This window comes from Urocampus carinirostris, chromosome 20 (genome assembly GCF_059441175.1).
Source record: "Urocampus carinirostris isolate Australia breed hairy pipefish chromosome 20, RoL_Ucar_1.0, whole genome shotgun sequence".
NCBI lineage: Eukaryota > Metazoa > Chordata > Actinopteri > Syngnathiformes > Syngnathidae > Urocampus > Urocampus carinirostris.
This window is the reverse complement of record NC_142368.1, coordinates 13,486,024-13,508,792: the sequence shown is the minus strand read 5'-3', so window position 1 is coordinate 13,508,792 and position 22,769 is coordinate 13,486,024. Positions and strand designations below refer to the sequence as shown.

Genomic DNA, 22,769 nt, shown 5'->3' with positions numbered 1-22,769 from the left:
CATTCCCGTTTAGTTTGTCCTGTTTAATTTTGACATCCTGTTTTGATATCAAGCCTGTCTGTTTTGTTGTTTAATATCGGTTTCCAGTTTCGTTCTTGTCTAGTTTGTCCTGTTTATCTTCCAAGGTCAGTTGAGCAGCTAGCCGATACTTTTACTTACGTTTTTATTATGATAGTGTGACACCTAGCGACCAGCACTATATCGTTTCATGTAATCATGTGATCTTTTTTAAGCCAATCAGAGGAGTGTTGTTTTACGCCTATTTACGTGGCGAGCGAAGCCAGTGTCGAGAGCGGGGAAAAACCTATCGATGGCCGGGACGGTGGAGCAATAGTCAAGTTCAGAAAAGGGGTCGGAGCTGGGAATAAAACAGGAATCAGGACAGGAGAGAGTCAGGGTCGAAAGGCTTGCCTAACGTTAGATGAGGTTCGCAGACGGACCGACCAAAGGGGACTGACTGGACAGAGTTTACATACTGATAGGGAGCCAATCTGTCCAACTGGCGCCACTTGGGCGGGGCCAATTGGGCGCCACGGCCACCGTGACAAATGGGCGGGGCCAATTGGGCGCCTCGGCAACCGTGACATCGATGGTAGTCATCTAATACAGCTTTGGGAGTGGCCCCCGGCTTCGGAGACACCCAGTGTTTAGTGGTTGACTATTTTAACCTCTAATAATTACAACCAGGTAATAAAATAGTAACAACCTAGCAACAACATAGCAACAGCGTGTTATTTAAGGAATGCTAATCGTAGCCCGTGGCGCTAATACTTACAAAAAAGTATCTCTCATGGTTGGTGACCCTTGATCTAGATTTATGACCAATGTTCCCTGTCATTTTCCTTACGGGTCTGAGCGTTCACACAAAGTCGGTGAGCAACGCTTGAAACAACAGTGAGCAACGGCAATCCCAAGTGTGGCAACTAAATCATTATCAAACACGTTTCTAAGTTTCTTTCTTTTCTTTTTTTCTGGCTTTTTTCTGAATTTTTCCTTCTTTGTCCCCTGCCCACTGCCCGATGATTGCTGGGATGGGCTCCAGCACCCCCGCGACCCTACTGAGGATAAGCGGTGTAGCTAATGAGAATGAGACAAACTTTTTCTTCTTTTTCCCTGTTTTGTTCTATTTTTTTAAATTCCTTTTTAAAAAAGTGTCTTGTGTTTATTTTTTCCTAGCTGTTATTTTTTTTCTTTTTGTTCTCTATTTACTTTTTTTCATTTGTTTCTTTCGTTTCTTTTTTTTCTGGCTTTTTTTTCTGAATTTTTTTTTCTCTTTCTTTTTTTTCCTCAGCTTTTTACTACTTTTTTCATTTTGGTATTTTTGTCATGTCCAGCATGGTCGCCGTGGCGACCGGCTGGCCCCGCCCCCTGGGCACCGGCTGTAGTAGATCATCTAATCTGCGTGTGTGCTTTTTAAGGGTGGGTTGTGGGTATTGCGGGCTGCTGGTTCATTGCATTTTCTGTTCTGTTTTGCTCTGTCCTGTTTTGTTTGATTCGGAGGAAACCTGCGTTTGCACGTTTTGAGTAAAAGCCTGTTTTGTGAGTATCCCTAGTCTTAGTTCCTGTTTGCCTGTAAGCCTGTTTTTGTTTGGTTTTGTCCCTGAGTGTTGGACGACTTTTATTTTGCTAAATAAAAGTACTGATCGTTAACGCGAATGAGTTCTCCCTTCCTGCCTCCGATCTGGTCCGGTCTCCTGACAATTTTTTTCTTTTTTGTTCTATTCCCCCTTCCTTTAAGTCATTTGTGCATAATTTTACATAATATTTGGTCATGTAGGGATGAAAGAAGCAAAAACAACTTGAAGAGCCGTTTAGGACCCTGATAAAGTTAAAACTTATATGAACTTTATGTTGGCAGAATTAAACAAATAAAAACAAGCATTAAGGTAAATAAAAGTCACACAGGAAACAGATATATACACCGGAAATGCAACTTCAAAATAAGAGTACAAAACTGAGAAACGTACAAGAGAATATAAAAACAAGTTATATTCACACAGGGAATTCTGAGAAATGTTACAACCAAAAACGACCAACCTATCGACCCAAAAGAGCCGAGCCGAAGAAGCCGGTTCTCGAAAAACTCGACTGACTTGACTCGACTTCGTTCTACTTCGACCTTGACTTCAAAATACCGCATTTAGAACACGGCGTCAGGGGAACCCGTGTATTTTTATCTTCATGCACTGTCACTTTGACTTAATTCGCTTCTTAATTAGTCATTTGGAGCCCTGATTTTTGTGAGCTGGCTAGATTTTCTCGAAAAGTAGAATTGCCATAAAATGGGACATAGAAACCTATTGTCATGCGTTTCTAATTAATGCCGAACCTCTGGCACCGCATGTAAAAACATTCAAATAAGTACTACTTATGTGTAATATACATAATATACATATAATATTAACTCTAAAAATAAATATACATGTAAAGAATTTTTTTTTACCTTAGGTGTGACATGATTTAAGCTGGTTAGGTGGAGTAGCCGGTGGATGCAGAGGGGCGAGGAGACAGCAGATTTCTCTCTTTCTCTCCTCTTTTTCTCTCATTTTATTTCTCTTTGGAATTCATTCTTTCTCTTTCTTTCCCCCTCTCTCACTATTTCTGTTTTTATCTCTTATTTCTCACGCTCTCTCTCTCTCTGTCTCTCTGTCTCTTTTTGTCTTTCTTTGTTCCTTTTTGTCTCTTTCTCTCGATGTCTTTTTACCTTCTTTTGCTCTCTCTTCATTTTTTCCTTTACTCTCTTTCTCTCTCTCTATTGCACAGGTGTCAAACAGGCGGCCCGCGGGCCAGATCAGGCCCGCTAAGGAATTGAATCCGGCCCGCCAGACAACACTCAAAGAAGCGCAAGAGAAAAACAAGCTGCAGGTTGGAAAATGTCAACTTGATGTCGCCAAAGCCAGGTGCCTCTCACAAAGACACTGTACTTGTATTTATTTCTCTCTGTCTCCCTCTCTGTCTCTCTCTCTCTCTCTCTCTCTCTCCCCTTTTCTGTCTCTGTCTCTCTCTCTCTCCAATTTTCTCTGTCTCTCTCTCTCTCACCCCTTTTCTCTCTCTTTGTCTCTCTCTCACCCCTTTTCTCTCTCTCTCTGTCTCTTTCTCGCTCTCTGTCTCTCTCTCCCTCTCTCTCTTTCTCTCTCTCTCTCTCTCACCCCTTTTCTGTCTCTCTGTCTCTCTCACCCCTTTTCTCTCTCTCTGTCTCCCTCTCTCCCCTTTTCTCTCTCTCTCACTCTCACCCCTTTTCTCTCTCTCTGTCTCTCTCTCTCTCCCCTTTTCTCTCTCTCTCTGTTTCTCTCTCTCACCCCTTTTTTCTCTCTCTCTCTCACCCCTTTTTTCTCTGTCTCTTTCACTCTGTCTCTTTTTCTCTTCCTCTGTGTCTTTTAACCTCTTTTACTCCAACTTCCTTTTTTTTTCATTTTCTCTCTTTTCCTTTTTCATACCCTTTGCGCTTTTCCTCTTTTCTCTCCTTCTGTCTTTCTATTTCTCTTTGGATTTCTTTCTTCCTCTCCCTTTCTTTTCCCCCTCTCTCACGACTTTATCTTTTGCTTCTCACGCTCTCTCCCACTCTCTCTTTTTCTTTCTTTGTCCCGTCTCTCTCCTTTTCCCTCCCTTTTTCTCTTATTTCTTTATCTCTCTTTTTCTCTTTCTCTCTTCCTGCCCTTCACGCTTTCTTTTCTCTTTTCTCTCCTTCTGTCTTTCCATTTCTCTTTGGATTTCTTTCTTCCTCTCCCTTTCTTTTCCCCCTCTCTCACGCCTTTTTATCTTTTGTTTCTCATGCTCTCTCCCTCTCTCCCTTTTTTCTTTCTTTGTCCCGCCCTCTCTCCTTTTCCCTCCCTCTTTCTCTTATTTCTTTATCTCTCTTTTTCTCTTTCTCTCTTCCTGCCCTTTGCACTTTCTTTTCTCTTTTCTCTCCTTCGGTCTTTCTATTTCTCTTTGGATTTCTTTCTTCCTCTCCCTTTCTTTTCCCCCTCTCTCACAACTTTTTATCTTTTGTTTCTCACGCTCTCTCCCTCTCTCCCTTTTTTCTTTCTTTGTCCCGCCCTCTCTCCTTTTCCCTCCCTCTTTCTCTTATTTCTTTATCTCTCTTTTTCTCTTTCTCTCTTCCTGCCCTTTGCGCTTTCTTTTCTCTTTTCTCTCCTTCGGTCTTTCTATTTCTCTTTGGATTTCTTTCTTCCTCTCCCTTTCTTTCCCCCCTCTCTCACACCTTTTTATCTTTTGTTTCTCATGCTCTCTCCCTCTCTCCTTTTTTCTTTCTTTGTCCCGCCCTCTCTCCTTTTCCCTCCCTCTTTCTCTTATTTCTTTATCTCTCTTTTTCTCTTTCTCTCTTCCTGCCCTTTGCGCTTTCTTTTCTCTTTTCTCTCCTTCTGTCTTTCCATTTCTTTTTGGATTTCTTTCTTCCTCTCTCTTTCTTTCCCCCCTCTCTCATGCCTTTTTATCTTTTGTTTTTCACGCTCTCTCCCTCTCTCCTTTTTTCTTTCTTTGTCCCGCCCTCTGTCCTTTTTCCTCCCTCTTTCTCTTATTTCTTTATCTCTCCTTTTCTTTCTCTTTCATCTACTAGTCCGGCCCCCGACAGAATGGTTATTCTATCGTGTGGCCCCTGAGTCAAAATGAGTTGGACACCCCTGGTTTAGAGGGAACATTGATCGACAGAGTCGAAGTTATCTTAATCTCGATGAAATGGTTCATTTCAAAGTCGTTGGGCCTTCACCTTTTCAAAATAAAACAACCCCCGCCGCGTCGGTTTTACCCGTTTGGAGCCGCGGCCCCGCCGGCGCTCGCACGCACACACCACTTTGGGAAATTCCCCGGAAAAATTCCGCCGGAGCGGCGCGAGGACATTCTTGTGTTTTCACAACGCCAATGAAAGTCGAATCCATTGCTAGCGAGGCTTTTTTTTTCCAAGTAGCCTCGAGCTAGCCATAAAACACTCTCCTCTCCCCCTCTCTGAAAAAAAGCTCGAGTTTCCTGACAGCTCCGTGCAAATCCGACAAGCGTGAAGGAACAGGCGAGGAATAACAAAAGGGAATTCGGAACCCGCACGTAAACGGCTTGGAAATCCCGAAAATGAGGGTGGTAAAAATATGGCCCGCGGGCCGGATCAAGTCCGCGAAGAAATAACCAATTTATTATATATACCACAGCCATATCCCCTTAGTGCAGGGGTGTCACACTCATTTTAACTCGGGGGCCACATGATAGAACAAATATTATGTCGGGGGCCGGACGAGTAGATTAAAGAGAAAGAAAAAGAGAGATAAAGAAATAAGAGAAAGAGGGAGGGAAAAGGAGAGAGGGCGGGACAAAGAAAGAGAGAGAGGGAGAGAGCGTGAGAAACAAGATAAAAAGGCGTCAGAGAGGGGGGAAAGAAAGGGAGAGGAAGAAAGAAATCCAAAGAGAAATAGAAAGACAGAAGGAGAGAAAAGAGAAAAGAAAGTGTGAAGGGCAGGAAGAGAGAAAGAGAAAAAGAGAGATAAAGAAATAAGAGAAAGAGGGAGGGAAAAGGAGAGAGGGCGGGACAAAGAAAGAGAGAGAGGGAGAGAGCGTGAGAAACAAAAGATAAAAAGGCATGAGAGAGGGGGAAAAGAAAGGGAGAGGAAGAAAGAAATCCAAAGAGAAATAGAAAGACAGAAGGAGAGAAAAGAGAAAAGAAAGCGCGAAGGGCAGGAAGAGAGAAAGAGAAAAAGAGAGATAAAGAAATAAGAGAAAGAGGGAGGGAAAAGGAGAGAGGGCGGGACAAAGAAAGAAAAAAGGGAGAGAGGGAGAGAGCGTGAGAAACAAAAGATAAAAAGGCGTGAGAGAGGGGGAAAAGAAAGGGAGAGGAAGAAAGAAATCCAAAGAGAAATAGAAAGACAGAAGGAGAGAAAAGAGAAAAGAAAGCGTGAAGGGCAGGAAGAGAGAAAGAGAAAAAGAGAGAAAGAAATAAGAGAAAGAGGGAGGGAAAAGGCTGAACGCCAAGCAGGAAGGAAACAGGTACCAATGTTTTAGGTATGACTCAGCCGAGGCTTGAACCACAACCTCCCAGTCTCGAGGCGGGCGCCATACCCACAAGGCCACCGGGCTGGTTTAAAGTAGAAATAGTTAAAGAATGACTAATTCATGACTAATAAATATGTTCACTTGATGTCACAAAAAGTGTATTTCTTTCTCTTTTTATGTATTTCTTTCTCTCTTTCATTCTCTCTTTCTCCCTATCTCTTTTTGTCTCTTCCTTTCTTTATCCCCTTTCTCTCTTTCTATTTTCTAGCTTTCGTTTTTTTCTCTCACTCATTCTTTCTTTCTCTGTCTCTCTTTGTCTTTCTCTCGCACGCACACTTTTTTCTTTATTTTTCTCTCTCATTTTTTTTTCTTTTCTCTCTAGCTCTCTCTTTCTGTCTCTCTTTACTTTCCTTTTCTCTGTGTTTTCCTCTCTTTCTTTTTTTTACCCTTCCTAATCTCTTCATACCGCTATTTTTCTCTTTGTCTCTCTTTCTGTCTTTCACTCTCATTCCCTTTTTTTTCTTTGTCTTTCGCTCTCACAGTTTTTTCTTTTTCTTTCTCAAATACTCTTTGTCTTTTCTCTCTAACTCTCTCTTTCTGTCCCTCTTTACTTTCCTTTTCTCTGTGTTTTCCTCTCATTCTTTTTTCATCCTTCCTAATCTCTTCATACCACTCTCTTTCTGTCTTTCACTCTCATTCCGTTTTTCTCTTTGTCTTTCTCTCTCACACTTTTTTCTTTTATTTCTCTTAAATGTTCTTTTTCGTTTCTCTCTAATACTCTCTTTCTCTTTTTGTCCCTCTTTACTTTCTTTTTCTCTGTCTTTTCCTCTCTTTCTTTTTTCATCTTTCTTAATCTCCCCATACCCCTATTTTTCTTTCTCTTTCTCTCCGTTTTCTCTCTTTTTTCTGTCTCCCTCTTTCTATTTTTTTATTGCCGTTTATTTCGCTTTTCTTTTTTTCTCATTCTCTCTAACTATATCTTTCCTTTTCTCTGTCTCTCTTCCTTATTTTTCTCTTTTCTCTATTTCTCTTTTCATTTTCTCTTTTTCTCTCTTTTTATCTCTGTCTCTCTTCATCCCTCTTTCTCTCAGTGTCACCCTCTTTCTCCTTTGCTGTCTCTTTTTCTCCCTCCATCTCTCTTGTCTCTCTTTCACTTATTCCCTCTTTGTTTTTTTTCTCAAATTTTGTCTTTCTTTTTCTCTCTCTTGATCTGTCTCCTTTTGTTTCCTTTTTACCTTTTCTCTGTCTTTTTCTCTATTTTCTCTTATTGTCTTTTCCTCTCTTTATCTCTTCCTTCCTCTCTATTTCTCCCTCCCCCTTTCTTTTTATCTTTGTCTCTTTTTCTGTCTTTCACTCTCATTCCCTTGTTTTCTCTTTTTCTTTCTCTTGTTTCTGTAATTTTCTCTTTTTTTGCTCTCTCTTAATCTCTTTCTCTTTGACTTTCTTTCTCTCGTTTTCTATCTTACCCTTGATCTCATTTTCTGTCATTCACTCTCTTCCTCCCTTTTCCTCCTTTCTTTCTCTCCAATCTACCCGACCGGCCCCGTCGCGAGATCGCTTTTCTTCCTACCGCGTGGCCCCTGGGCTCCAATGAATTTGACACCTCTGGAGCCAAAGTTTCGCGTTATCAGCCGTGGAAATTCTTGGTGTGTTTTGTCACTCCAAATTCCCCCAGCATTCCGTGCGTGACATCATGGCCTCGCTGTCGCTTTTTCTTTTTTTATGATCCTCGTTGACATAACACAACATCATCCGCGGGAACATTTTTCTCTTTTTTTTTCCCGTCATGCTAAAGTAGGGGATTTTACTGTCGTACAGTAGTGCTTAAAATATGAGTCATTTACTTTGTTCCTTTTGGGATTTATGGTGCAGATTTGATTCCTCACTTTTCTTATTTATGTTATGTACTTTCAGATTTGAGTCACCGGGACATCATGTTCCGTGTTTACGTATTTTCTAACCCCTTTTCTGGAAACCGTAGACCAGGGGTGTCAAACTCAATTTACCTCGGGGGCCACAGGATAGAACAAACATTCCCTCGGGGGCCGGACTAGTAGATTAGAGAGAAAGAAAGAGAGAAAGAAATAAGACAAAGCGAAAGAGAGAAAAAGAGGGTGGGACAAAGAAAGAGAGAAAGGGAGAGAGAGAGAGAGAGAAAAAAAGAAAAAAGAGAGAGAGGAAACGTGAAACGTGAGAAACAAGAGATAAAGACAAATAATGAGAGAGGGGGAAAGAAAGAGAGAGAAAGAAAAATATCCAAAGAGAAATAGAAAGAGAGGAGAGAAAAAAGAAGGAGAGAAAGAGAGAATGGGAGAATGGGAGAAGGAGAGAATGGGAAAGCAAGAGAGAGAGAAAGAGAGACAAGAGAGAGAGAGAAGGAAGAATGGAAGAGAGAGCAAAATAAGGTAAAAAGACAAAGAGAGAGAGAAAGAGACAAAGAGAAACAAAGAAAGAGACAAAGAGAGACACAGAAAGTGAAAGAGAGACAGCGAGAGAGAGAAAAAGGGAAGGGAAAAAAAAAAGAGAGAGAGAGAGAGAGAGAGAGAGAGAGAGAGAGAGAGAGAGAGAGAGAGAGAGAGAGAGAGAGAGAGAGAGAGAGAGAGAGAGAGAGAGAGAGAGAAATACAAGTCCACCGTCTTTGTTGGAGGCACCTGGCTTTGGCAACAACTAGTGGACATATTTCAACCTACAGCTCGTTTTTCTCTTGCGCTTCACTGAGCGTTGTCTCGCGGGCCGGATTCAATCCCTTAGCGGGCCTGATCTGGCCCCCGGGCCGCATGTTTGACACCCCTGCCGTAGACTGTCATGTCCTGCACGGTTGTCATGGCGCCCAGCTGGCCCCGCCCCTTGACACCGGCTGACCTGCATTTTCTGATTACTCCTATGGGTCCTTGGAACTGTCCTTGGCCAGATCGTTGTTTACCCTTGTTGAAAACATGTTCATGCCTGTTTGATACCTGTTTATTCTTGTTGTGCTTGTTGGACATTGTTGCACTTCGATGTAATATTCTGAGAGATTCCTGCAAATTCTGTTTAATCCTGTTAAATGCCTAGTCTGTAGTTTTGTCTGAATTTGAGCCTGCTTTGTTTTGTTTTTGGTCCGTTTGTGTTGAAAAAAATTTTCTTTCTCAATTAAAGTGACAGATCGTCCACGCAAATGAGTTCCTACTTCCTACTTCCCGACCCGTTTCAAGACAGTAGACATGCTTGGTTCAAGTGGACTTTATGATAAACACAAAAATAGTGATAAAAGTGCCGTAAAACCTTTTTCGGGAAAAAACAAAAAACAGAACATTTTACTCATGACTGCCACCTGTGGTCTGGAGCGTAACTGCAAGCTTCATGGCACAACTCTGAGAATCTGTTTGTGGTTTTAGTCTATTTTGTTGTCAAGTATTTGGGACGCCCTTGATCACAAAAAGTCTGAAAGGGCTGTATGGACTGTAGACTGTTATGACACCATCCCCTGATCTAAAACCCACATGAGGGCAAGGAAAAACTCAAAAACCTCTGAATGAGGAAACAAAATAAATATAATTAGCAAAGTAATTTAAAAAATGGCAGTTTTTTTTACATTTCTAATCTTTAGGTTAAAATGATACATATATTTACAGATTTTTCAAAATGTTCTTTTTTTTTTTTGGATAAAATATTGATCCTTTTTGTAGGGTCCTCGTTAAAATATATATTATTTTTCAGGTAAATAGTTTGAGCCTGAGGCCAAATATTCATCTTTTACTTTGGAAAATAATGATCAATTTCTGTTTTGCTAAAAAATAGAACGAGCAAAATAAGCTAAAACAGCATTTTAACTGAAATCTCTCATCTCATCTCATTAGCTGCACCGCTTATCCTCATTAGGGTCGCGGGGGTGCTGGAGCCCATCCCAGCAATCATCGGGCAGTGGGCAGGGGACACCCTGAACTGGTTGCCAGCCAATCGCAGGGCACACGGGGACAGACAACTCACTCGCTCATTCACACCGAGGGACAATTTGGACCGGCCAATTCACCTGAAATGCATGTTTTTGAAATGTGGGAGGAAACTGGAGTGCCCGGAGGAAACCCACGCAAGCACGGGGAGAACATACAAACTCCGCACAGGAAGTCTGGAGCTGGATTTGAACCCACGCAGGAGGTTCCCATGACATGAACTGTGCCGCACAAGCGCTAACCACTGCGCCGCCGTGCTGCAGTTCAGGGTTTCCCCTGCCCACTGCCCGGAGATGGCTGAGATGGGCTCCAGCCCCCCCCGCGACCCTAATGAGGATAAGCGGTACGGCTGTTAACTGAAATGATTATTATAAAATCCATGTTATGCAAGATAAATCATATTAAATTGTTCAAATTAAATAATATAATACATAAATGAGCAGAATTATTGGCCAACTTGACAATTTTACTTGGAAAGTTTATGATGAATCAAAATAAAAAATTAACAGGAAGGAAGATACAAAGAAAGAAGATAAGGAAGATAAAGTAAAAAAGAGTGGGGAAAAAGAGAGAGAGAAAAAAAGAAAAAAAGAAAGAAAGAAAAAAGATAAAAGGAAAAAAGAAAGAAAGAAAGAAAGAAAGGAAAAGACAGAGAGAGAAAGAAGATAGAGAGAGAAAGAGATAGTGACAGAAAAGGATGAAAAGAGAGAGAGAAAGAAAAATGGAAAAAATCAAACAGAGAGAAAAGAAGGAAAAAGAAAGAGACAGAAAAAGGACCAGTGAGGAAAAAAAGAAAGAAAAAGGGAGAAAAGGAGAGTGTAAAAGAGAGTGAGAAAAAGAAAGAGAGATAAAGATAAAACAGAGAGAAAAGAGAAGAAAAAAAGAGAAAAAGAAAGAGAGACATACAGCTCCAGTTGCTTTGGGAGTGGCATGTGGCTCTGGGAACATCAAGTGGCCATATTTAAGACTGCAGCTCATTTTTATCTTGCACTTCAGTAACTGTTGTATCGCTGGCTGGATTCAAAGCCTTGAGGCCTTCTCTCCCTATTCCCCTTGCAAGTTCAAAATCCATTGATGTTTCCTCTCCTTATTTTGATGTTCTACTAAAGTTTTAACAGGAACAAAAATGGAGCTGTTAGCTTCCCCGAAATGTGCTAACTCCTTGCCCTGACGCTTACATCAGTCTTTCCGATCGTTGCGAAACGTAACTGGCAGACGAGTCGGTAGTTAGGTGTGCCAACTGGGTAACGGCGTAGGCACGCTTGGCATTCCGCAAAAAATGTCATCGTGATTTCCGATGCCAACTTCCAAGTCGGCGCTCGAATGAAACCGCCGATCGGATCGCCTCGCTCGGATTCTCACGCAACTCTTGCCAAACAGCACGAGTCGAGATTTTCCCTATTCAGCGTCTAAAAAACCAGAGCTACTTCTGATAAATACCAATCAAAATCAATCCATTTATAATAAATGGATCCATTATCCACTAGGGTTGCACTTAAAGGGACAGCGCCGGGTTATAAGGCTCATGTCATGATTACTCAGCTGTGCCCGCTCATTTGCCGCCGACTGCTGCGGGTTCTGATTGGCTCCCTGTCAGTATTTGAACCCAGTCCTGTCTGTCCCCTGCTGTCAGTCCATCTGCAAACCACAGTGAATGTTAGGCAAGCCTTTTTCGACCCTGACTCCAACCTGTCCCGTTTTTGCTCCCTTCTGTCTCCGGCTACGACCTGTTTTGATCCTGACCACGTCTGCTCTCCCGTCCCGGCTTGCGACCTCTTTTTTTGTCCCCGACGCCTAAAAAAAATGAAACAAAAGCAAAATATTTAAAAAAATGGAAAAAACAAACAAAAAGAAAAAAATGCTTAGGAAAAAAATGAAACAAAAGACAAAAAGAAAAGAAAAAAGGGATTAAAAGAAGCAGAAAAATGCAGAATAAAAACAAAAAAAACATGAAAAGGAATTAAAAGGCTGGGGAAAAAAGAAAAAGAACAGGAAAACTTTTGGCTTCCGACCCCGACCGCGCCTTGCTCTCCCAGTCTACTTCCGTGTTGGGATCACAATCCGAGAACAAGAGCGACTTGCTTCCCGCGTCCATCGAACACCGGATCGTGGGCGCAGTCCTTCTTTCCTTCAATAAAACTTGTGAGAAAAGTAACGCAATTGGGTCCTGTTTCCGTTCTGGTCCTGACAGCTCATCTACCCAAAATCGTCTTTACTGATATATTTTTCATGTAGATAGATAGATAGATAGATAGATAGATAGATAGATAGATAGATAGATAGATAGATAGATAGATAGATAGATAGATAGATAGATAGATAGATAGATAGATAGATAGATAGATAGATAGATAGATAGATAGATAGATAGATAGATAGATAGATAGATAGATACTGTAGATAGAGATAGATATTAGATACTGTAGAGATAGATAGATGGATAGATAGATAGATACTGTAGATAGAGATAAATAGAAACTAGATAGATAGATAGATAGATAGATAGATAGATAGATAGATAGATAGATAGATAGATAGATAGATAGATAGATAGATAGATAGATAGATAGATAGATAGATAGATAGATAGATAGATAGATAGATAGATAGATAGATAGATAGATAGATAGATAGATAGATAGATAGATATTAGATACTGTAGAGATAGATAGATAGATAGATAGATAGATAGATAGATAGATAGATAGATAGATAGATAGATAGATAGATAGATAGATAGATAGATAGATAGATAGAAACTAAATACTGTAGATAGAGATAGATATTAGATACTGTAGAGATAGATAGATGGATAGATAGATAGATACTGTAGATAGAGATAAATAGAAACTAGATACTGTAGATAGATAGATAGATAGATAGATAGATAGATAGATAGATAGATAGATAGATAGATAGAGAGAGAGAGAGAGAGAGAGAGAGAGAGAGAGAGAGAGAGAGAGAGAGAGAGAGAGAGAGAGAGAGAGACAGATAGATAGATACTAGATACTGTAGATAGATAGATAGATGTCTAGATAGATGTCTAGATAGATAGATAGATACTTTATTCATCCACATAGGGAAATTCACATTTCCAGCAGTATCCTTGTTTTGAAAATAAAATAATAATAGAATAAAATAAATAGAATATAGAAACACCCAATATAACGTGTTGAATATACCCAATATAACATGTATAAGGCGGACTGGACTATTAGGCGCATGGGATTAAAACTACTCTCAGAGCGAGGATAAAAGCATAAAAACACATACATGCTTTTAAATTAAAATATTTTTGGATCGAAAAAAAATAATTATCATCCGGTTTAACCTCTAAAATTCATTTTAGCAACAAACAATTCACATGTTAACCACAGGAGGGCACTGGAAGACCACTGTATATGTTTGTCAAAGGCAGAACAGTTACCGATTCATTTCATTGTTACTATGCATTCCTGATTTCATCCGCCATATTTTCCTGTAAATAAGGCGCACTGGATCATAAGGCGCACTTTCAAATTTCTGGCCAATTTCCGTTTTTTAAGCGCGCCGTTTATTCTGGAAATTACGGTAATTTGTATAAAAAAGGTTGCATTAATGTATTTTGTAAAAACAACAAAAAATTTTTTTTACAATATTCAAATGATTTCTCAAAAAAACTGTCATTTAATTCAGGGACACTTAAGTGGAAAATTTCCCGTTTTTCTTTTAGTATGTTTATTTTTGAAAGGAGGACTAAAATTGTTTTTTTTTTTATCAAAAAAATTTTAGAAATATAAAAAATGTAATTTGATTATTATTAGTTGTTTTTTATTTTAATTTAATTATTTTTGCTCGGAGTAAAATTTAACTTCCACAGTTAAAATAGTCCTGTTATTTTTGCTTTCGGCCAAAATAATTTACAATTTATTTTAAGATCATCTGTCTTTTAAAAAAATATTTTCAAAAATTCAGTATATTCTTTCTTTCACCGGGAAATATAGTTTATAGAATAAATACGTTAAAATCATTTGAATTTAAAGACAATGATCCAAATTTGATAGTTCATAAAATGAATCATAAAACTTAAATCGAAAGATAAAATAATTTTACAAAATAAAACTTTATTTTTAGTTTATCTTGAACAATCGTTTTAAAATTTTGATATATATTTCTCGATATATTTAGCTCCGAGTTACCTTTGTCCCAGATAGAAAAGTGAGAACTCATCATTGCAACTCACCACAACGTGACATCGCTTGCAACATATCGAACCACAAGCTCACTTTTGAAAAACAGGAAGAAAAAAAAAAACACGGAGTCTCTCAACGTTTAAGCATTACTGTCTGTTATTTATCTAACTCTGGAATTTGCAACACAAAAAACTCAAAATTTGCAGGTGGGCGCTCTCCGGCCACTCCCCCCAGGTTGGTGTCTGCCAAGGGTTCCTTATTTTTTCACTCATTTACTATCAATATTTACTTGATGTTGGGGCAGCACGGCGGGGCAGTGGTTAGCGCTTGTGCGGCACAGTTCATGTCATGGGAACCTGTCGTGGGTTCAAATCCAGCTCCAGACTTCCTGTGCGGAGTTTGTATGTTCTCCCCGTGCTTGCGTGGGTTTCCTCCGGGCACTCCGGTTTCCTCCCACGTTCCAAAAACATGCATTTCAGATGAATTGTCCCTAGGTGTGAATGCGCGAGTGAGTTGTCTGTCCCCGTGTGCCCTGCGATTGGCTGGCAACCAGTTCAGGGTGTCCCTGCCTACTGCCCGGAGATGGCTGGGATGGGCTCCAGCCCCCCCGCGACCCTAATGAGGATAAGCGGTACGGCTAATGAGATGAGATGAGATTTACTTGATGTTGTTTTTTCGTTGCTTTTTTTCAGGAATAATTACATTTTCCTTTATTTTAAAGTGACAGTGTTTAATCATACACCACAAAGGGTTGTAGCTGAGAATTAACTGAAGATTTTGCTTTCGATCGGGACACCCTACGGAAGCCTAAAGGATACCCCTTGGCAAAGTTCTAAAGCCTACTTCCAGATTTTCTTAATTTCATCCAGTGAAAGGACAATAAAGCTGCCGGCAACAGAGCTGTATACACCCGGAGCGGCTGAAAAGAGCCCATAGCTAGAGTTGGTCAGATCCAGTGTAACTGGCTAACTTTAGCAGCTAGCAGGAGAAGCTATAAAAAATATAAAACATTGCGAAAGCAACCTTCATTTACACAAAACATTGAACGATGGTAATAGAGGCGAGCGATAGCATGTAGCTAAGTGGCTAGAGATGAAAACAGTGGGAAATTCAAAAAAAGCTATAATATTGGGCAAGGTTTGAAAACTGATGTGAATCTCTGGTGGTGACAACAAAAGACAGAGTGAGCTGGATTTACCCGGAGCGGTTGAAAAGAGTCTATAGATGGAGTTGGTCAGAGCTGGTGCAAGCGGCAAACTAGCGGGAAAAGCTATGAAAATGGCCAGTAAAAGATTGCAAAAGATTTACACCTAATTTGCATACTAACAAGATAGGTTCCTGGAGAGCATCCGACCGCAGACCCGGGGGTGGGGGATGTTTGACACACAAAGTGGAAACATTGCAGAAATATAAATAAATGTTTCTATTATTGGATAAGGTCACGTGTGTGAGTCAAGAGGAAACTGAATCGGTCAACATAACAATAATGATAGGTGACTTTGTGGGTGGGCAGCACGGCGGCGCAGTGGTTAGCGCCCTTGCGGCACAGTTCTGAGGTCATGAGATCGAAGTTTCCTGTGTGGGGTTTGCATGTTCTCCCCGTGCTTGAGTGTGTTTCCTTTGGGCACTCTGGTTTCCTCCCACATTCCAAAAATATGCATGTCAGGTTAATTGGCCGGTCCAAATTGTCCCTAGGTGTGAGTGAGCGAGTGATTTGTCTGTCCCTGCCTGAAGACAGCTTGGATGGGCTCCAGCACCCCTGCGACCCTACCGAGGATAAGTGGTGCACATAATGGATGGATGGACTTTGTGGGTCAGAAATTCCATCACAGAACTCAAACTACTCTGCCATTACTTATTATTGGTACTTAATCTATTATTTTATTAATTTTATGCTTAATTATCCATTTTGTGCCAATAATTGACATCAATTCAACTTTGTCTTCGTTCTTAAACATACAGTCGTAAAAGCCTAAGAGTCTCCATGACAACGACCTTTCACACCGGATGTAGTTTCTCCGCCTAGCTTCCGGATTCATCGATAGCGCTTTTATCCCCTATCGGAGTATCTCCTCGTTCAAGTTGACACCTGAAACATGTCCCGGGGTTCCAGTGCAGGCTTCGACCGCCACATTACCATCTTTTCGCCCGAAGGAAGGCTTTATCAAGTCGGTCAGTATGTTTGCGAAAGTGGGTAAAAGCCGGTATGCTAGCTAACGAGCTACATGCTAGCTAGCTAAATGCGCTGTCATGCTTCTGTTAGCTTCTCGGGTTACCACTATGTAAATATTTAATTAATACAGCTTAATCCATCTATAATATAATATATTAATGTGCGTTTGTCGATATGGTTATGGATTGATATTTATGAATATTTTTAAGGTGGAACAACATGTAAAAGAAGATTAGCATTATGCTAATAGTTAGCCTGTGACATAAACACTCATTGCTGCAACATTTTACTGCCATCATTTTTGAGCTTTCTATATTTTAAATTGAATGATTATCTTTTTGTTTGATGCGAACTTATATACTGGACTGAATCATGTAGAAAATAAAAAATAGCACTTAATAATGGAATATTTATTAGACTAGCGTGGTCTTTATTGTAATTGATTATAACAATTGTAATTAGACATGGCATGCCAGGACAAATACATCATAAAATACTTTAAAAATGTAATTTAAAAAAAAGAGTATTAGGAGAGAAAAAAATATTTAAAAATTAGTAATTGTAGACTAGGCTAAATTGTAAGTGCATCAGAAAATGGTGAAATGATATTAGCAGCAACATTGTGCAAAAAAATAAGAATGAATGGGAAATGGTCTGCATTTCTGTAGCGCTTTTCAAGTCAATGAAGACCTCCCAAAGCGCTTTACAATGTGCTTCACACTTACCCATTCACACACACACACGCACACCAATAGCGGCCATGTAAGGCGCCGTCCATATGAATTTTCGTGTGTCCATTCCAGATTTAAATGTCTGTGAAAGTAAATGGAATATTTAGTCAAGATACAATTGTTTACGCCTAAAACAAATGTCCTCACGCAAATCAAAAGACTCAATGTCATCTTTCACTTCCAGAATATGCTTTCAAGGCCATCAATCAAGGTGGTCTCACATCAGTCGCCGTTCGTGGGAAGGACTGTGCAGTTGTTGTAACACAGAAAAAAGTTCCGGTGAGTTGTAACCCAATAATAAGATTGTTTAGAAATCCCTAAAAGCTGCTTCACAATTTTATGTTTACTTTGTAATTTATTTTAAATATTGCTGTTCGGAGTCTGATGCCTCTCGAGCATTACTCTCATCATTTTCTTTTGTCAGAAATGAAATGTGTTTTATACATAAGTTATTTTTCTATTGGGTCTCATTATTAGGACAAGCTCCTGGACTCGGCTACAGTGACCCACCTTTATAGAATAACAGACAACATTGGATGTGTGATGTCAGGAATGACAGGTAAAGAAAAAAAAACACAAGTTGAAATGGTCCTAAAATGCTTATTCTTTTCCTGCTTTAAAAAACGCCCATTACAGTAGACCCTCGAGATCTGACATGAATCGGTTGTAGGGTGGGGATTGCAAAGTGGAGTTGTTAGTAAGCGATAGAAACCTATACTAATTAGCTAATGAGTTCGATACCCTTGGTTAAAACTTAAAATAACAAAATCTTATGTGTAGTATTCGTACAGGGGATGAAATGACAAAAATTGATCGACATTGTTAAGAAAATTGAAGATTTATTTTTCCTTTGGTGTTATTGACTTGAGCTGGTAACACGGAGAAGTTGGCAAATTTAAATTAAGACTTTTCTTAAGTGAGGATTGTCATTTCCTTAGACGACTTGGTTGCTTTAATCACCTCTTTTTTCTTAATAATAGTCCTGATTGGTTATGGCCATATTCCGTAGCGAGAATAACATTGCTTCGCTTCCATGTTATGATATTTTTTTACTTTTCCTTTTAGCATCTCTGCAAGTCTATGGACTTATAACTACACAAAATAAAGTTTAAAATAATTTGTTGTTGAGGTCATGTGGTACTAAAATGCCGCATCTAGAACTGAAAAACCTTGTATTCCACATTGTAACGCGAAAATATCATAAAGTGAGGAGACCGCAACCCGAGGTGCCACTGTACACGAAAAGAATCGTTGCTTTATCACTAATAACACTGCTTACAGCTGACAGCCGCTCGCAAGTCCAGCGCGCCCGCTACGAGGCCGCCAACTGGCAGTACAAATACGGCTACGAGATCCCGGTGGACATGCTGTGCAAGAGAATCGCCGACATCTCCCAAGTCTACACACAGAACGCCGAGATGCGACCGCTGGGCTGCTGTGAGTGCAAATGACACTCAGACATTTGGTCATAAACGCATCATTAGCGCCGGGTGCGTCGTTCCCACTTGGGATGTGTGATACACCTAGAAACCGCAATGTCATCGCCTCTTCCTGGTGATAACTTGCCGGTAAACTGAAACAAAAGCCACAAACCGGCATGATGTGTAAAGGACTGTTCTGAACGTCGTTATGTCTATAAAGGTTGCATTCCCACGGTGCTCAAGAATCCCACAAAGCACAATAAGGAAGTGTAGCACAATGATCATAATTATCCTTCTTGTTGTGGTGATGCAACGACATAACGACGGAATATCACAAAGTAGTACGAAGAGGTTGTAAAGGAAAGTATGAAATGGTATGGAAAAGCATGAAAATAACGAGATAGTTCAAAAGTATGAAAAAGAAATGAATCTTAAACAAATGAAAAAAGTACTGAAAAGTATGAAAATGTTCTAAATATATGTGATGAAACTGAAATGTCTAAAATTTTGTTCTGAAAGTAGTAAAAAAAAAGTGTGAAGAATACCTGGGGTGTATGAAACAAGTAAAAAAAACTAGTTAAAGGTAGTAAAAAGCTGTTTAAAACTACTGAAAAGTACTGAAAAGTATAGGCAAAACAATGGTAAGCAAATGTACTGAAAAGTAAAAAAAAAATGTAAACAAGTGAAAAAATTTACTAAGAAAGCATGAAAAAGTTTTAAGAATATGATAAAAAAAAATACAGAAAAATGTCCTGAAAAGTAGGAAAGTATAAAATATTACTGGAAATTATGAAAAAAAAACAATATAGTATGTAAAAGTAGAAAGTGAAAAAAGCATTAAAAATAACAGGAACAAGTACTGAAAACTGATATGTAAGCGGGTGAAATATGCACTGAAATGTATGAAAAAGGAACTGAAATTTTTGAAAAAGCACTAAATATTATGAAAAAGTAGTGCAAACCATGCAAAACCCGAATATTCATTTAATAGACCAAAGCAATCGATCACCCTTAGGCATGATCGTGATCGGCATCGACGACGAATTGGGCGCGCAAGTGTACAAATGCGACCCGGCCGGCTACTATTGCGGCTTCAAGGCCACCGCTGCCGGCGTCAAGCAGACCGAGGCGACCAGTTTCCTGGAGAAGAAAGTCAAGAAGAAGCTGGATTGGACCTTCGAGCAAACGGTCGAGGTCAGTCAGGAACACCAAGCTCACTTTTAGCTGTTGCTAGCTTGCTATTTCATCTTTTTCTGTTTTCCAGACGGCGATCTCTTGCCTATCCACCGTCCTCTCCATCGATTTCAAGCCCTCGGAGCTTGAAGTGGGCGTGGTCACAACGCAAGATCACAAATTCAGGTGAAGGTCGCACCAAAATTATAGCATTTCCCCGACTATAGAAAAGCCCTAAATTGGCCAGAAATTTGAAAGTGCGCCTTATAACCCAGTGTGGAATATAGTGGATATGTTTCCAAATGCGATATTTATACGTTTGCGTTACTACACTGGGTTTTACAGTATATAGACATATTTCTGCATGTATTAATCGATTGAAAAAGATTGCTAACCATAATCACGAAGCATTGTGTGCAACTGGAGTCGAGCATGGGTTGCGGCGGTGAGAGAGGAAACACTCATCAACAAGGAAATTCATGATATGGAAAGGCACTATCACACTATTTTTACCCAACGGTGAAAAAAACAAATGTTAGAGAATGGAGAAAACAGAAATTTTGTCCTGAAAGATATAAACAGACGTTAAGTCCAGTTCATCATGTGCACCAAATAAATCCCTTGGAACGCCCATCCCTTAGAACGCGTCCAGATCCCGACTTGTAAATAATCTGAGCTGTCTATGACTCAATCTCGCGGCCCTGGATTTTTCAATTACTGATTATATTATTTTCCTAAAATGGACACAAAATTCCTTTTGTAAAAGTAAAGTCCACAAAATAAGACATCGGGACAGTAGGTAGCGATTAATCAATGAGCGGGCAATAAATCATTTTGATCTTGCAGCTCTTATCTATTTATCTACCTTGGTCATATCCCTCAAGTGGGGTGACCAACAGCAAGACAAACACATACAATAACAAAGAAAATAAAAAAGGGAAAAAGTAGCAAAAAAAAAACTCAAACAAAAATATTTGGGCCATGGCCAACCTAAATGCCCAAACACCAAAACAGGTTAGGCACATCGGCACCTATGTGGGTCATGCTTTCGTCCCTCCTGATAAAATGGGACACATATTGGTGTGTGTGTATGTGAATAGGTAAGTGTGAAGCACATTGTAAAGCGCTTTGGGAGGTCTTCATTGACTTGAAAGCGCTATATAAATGCAGACCATTTACACAAGAAAGCGGCCATGTCACTCGGGTCAGGGTGACACAACACACTCGTCTGTTCAACAGCAGGGCCCGACAGCTTTTGCTGGTTTACCCCTGCCGCATCGAGTTTGTATTAAAAAAAAACGATGGTGGCGATGCCATATAATCACTCAAATTCTTTCTGGAAGAAAATAGTCAACCAAAAACGTCATCAGTCGACAAGTAGTTTTGGGTCGATTCATTTCCTTTTGTGTGTCTCCAGGATTTTGAGCGAGTCCGAAGTGGACACTCACCTGATGTCGCTGGCAGAACGAGACTGAGAAAGGAGGAGACGCGTATGATTTCAGTTTTTTGATGTACATTCACTCACACGTTCAATAAAAAAAAAAGGTTTAGACTAAGCAGTTTTCGATTTGAATTCCTTCGAGCAGCACTCGACTTCCTGTTTCGTCGGAACGAGTTCAAAGTCAAAGTCAACTTCCTGTTGTAGAACTTGAAAAGGGGGCCGCAAATCTGGGCTGTTTTTCTCTACTTGAGCACATTTGGCCTTATTTCGGTAAGCTGGCCTGCGGTCTGACGAGACCAAGATCACTTGCGGAGATTGAGATTTTTGGGGGCGGGACTTTTCAGATGTCTTCATCCAATCTCGGTGATACATTTGAGTTTCACCTGGGGTTCTACTCTCGTGGCTAGAGACGAGCTCATTTTAATTTTACATTTAATTATTTTAAAGAACAATGAGCTCAGAAATATCCAAGTTTTTCTTTTTTTTTCGATAGACCTTGACGCTTCTGTTGAGCTTCACCGGGGGTCCATTCTTGTTGTCCAAAATTAGCTGTTTGTCACTTTAATTTAAATTATTTTAGGGACAGATGATTATTGAGATCTATTTATAATATAAATGAGCTTTTTTTTTTAAACAATGTCACTTTTGTTGCCCATAATGGGATTTTTGTAGAAGAACAATGAGCTCAGAGTTTACGACTGTACCACGATCTATTTTTGTTGTTTTATTGGCATTGATGAATTTTACCTGGGAATCCACTCGGTTTCAAGTGGGACTCTACTTTTGTCGCTTGAAATGAGTTATTTTGTTAGGACCAGAACCAGGACCCACTCGCGTAACGTTTCTCACAGTTTTATTGGGAGGAAGGGAAAGGATTGCACACACTATCCGGTGGTCGCAGGGAGCAGGTCGCTCAGAATGCGGAAGTGGCACTTCTGTGGCCAGCGATGGCGGTGTTGGGAGCGGAAAAACAGGTCAGTAGCCGGGATAGGAGAGCAAAAAACGTGGTCGGGGTCGGAAACGAGTAGACAGCCAGGTGAGGAGAGTAGATGTGGTCAAGATCAAAAACAGGTCGTAATTCAGGACGAGAGAGCAAACGTGGTCGAGATCAAAACAGATCGTAGCGGGAGACAAACAGGAGCCAAAAAACGGGACCAGCATAAAAGGGCTTGCCGTGTAAAAACAGAGATGCTCAGACGGACCGACAAAAGGGGACTGACAGGACCGAGTTTAAATACTGACAGGGAGCCAATTTGTCAACAAGCTGCAGCTGGTGTCACACGGGCGGGGCCAATTGGGCGCCATGCCAACCGTGACATATTTGTGACTTTTATTTTGAAAGATTTTATTGTACGCTGCACTCAAAGTACTCTAAGTCATACCTTGATCAATTTTTATTGTTTTGATAGACCTTGACACTTTTGGTGAGTTTGACCTGGGGTGTCTTCTCACTTTTGTTGCCCAAAATGAGCTATTTTTGTCTTTCATTTTGAATTAATTTAGGGAAAGATGATTTTAGAGTTTATGTATTTGGTCAATTGATCTTTTTTCAATGTATCAAGATTTTTATAGACCTTGAGACTTGTGGTGAGTTTTACTTGGGCGGTCTCCTCACTTTTGTCTCATAAAAGGGAAACACTCGTAAAATGTTTATGTATTTTAGTAAAAGGTGCTTTTAGAGTTCCATTTACAATGTCAATTAAGTTTTATTATTCATTGTGCCCCAAAAAATTAGGTGTAGAAAATTGTCAGA

General features: G+C 40.0%; 1 protein-coding gene across 1 annotated transcript; it reads left to right on the top strand.

Moving 5' to 3' along the window:
• The first annotated feature begins 16,069 nt into the window (after window positions 1-16,069).
• Window positions 16,070-21,131, top strand: LOC148346305 (proteasome subunit alpha type-6). The gene is made up of 7 exons (XM_088324640.1): window positions 16,070-16,249; window positions 17,166-17,260; window positions 17,459-17,540; window positions 18,263-18,418; window positions 19,418-19,596; window positions 19,667-19,761; window positions 20,993-21,131. Exons 1-7 carry the CDS (start codon window positions 16,174-16,176, stop codon window positions 21,048-21,050), a joined length of 741 nt encoding a protein of 246 aa, XP_088180766.1. The 5' UTR covers window positions 16,070-16,173; the 3' UTR covers window positions 21,051-21,131.
• Window positions 21,132-22,769: the final 1,638 nt, after the last annotated feature.

What these genes read in the sequence shown, in the direction of transcription:
- LOC148346305 (XM_088324640.1), top strand. Translation starts at nt 16,174, where the DNA reads ATGTCCCGGGGTTCCAGTGCAGGCTTCGACCGCCACATTACCATCTTT. An exon ending in TAACACAGAAAAAAGTTCCG is followed by an intron (nt 17,261 to 17,458) that starts GTGAGTTGTAAC and finishes TCTCATTATTAG; the next exon opens with GACAAGCTCCTGGACTCGGC. An exon ending in TGTGATGTCAGGAATGACAG is followed by an intron (nt 17,541 to 18,262) that starts GTAAAGAAAAAA and finishes CACTGCTTACAG; the next exon opens with CTGACAGCCGCTCGCAAGTC.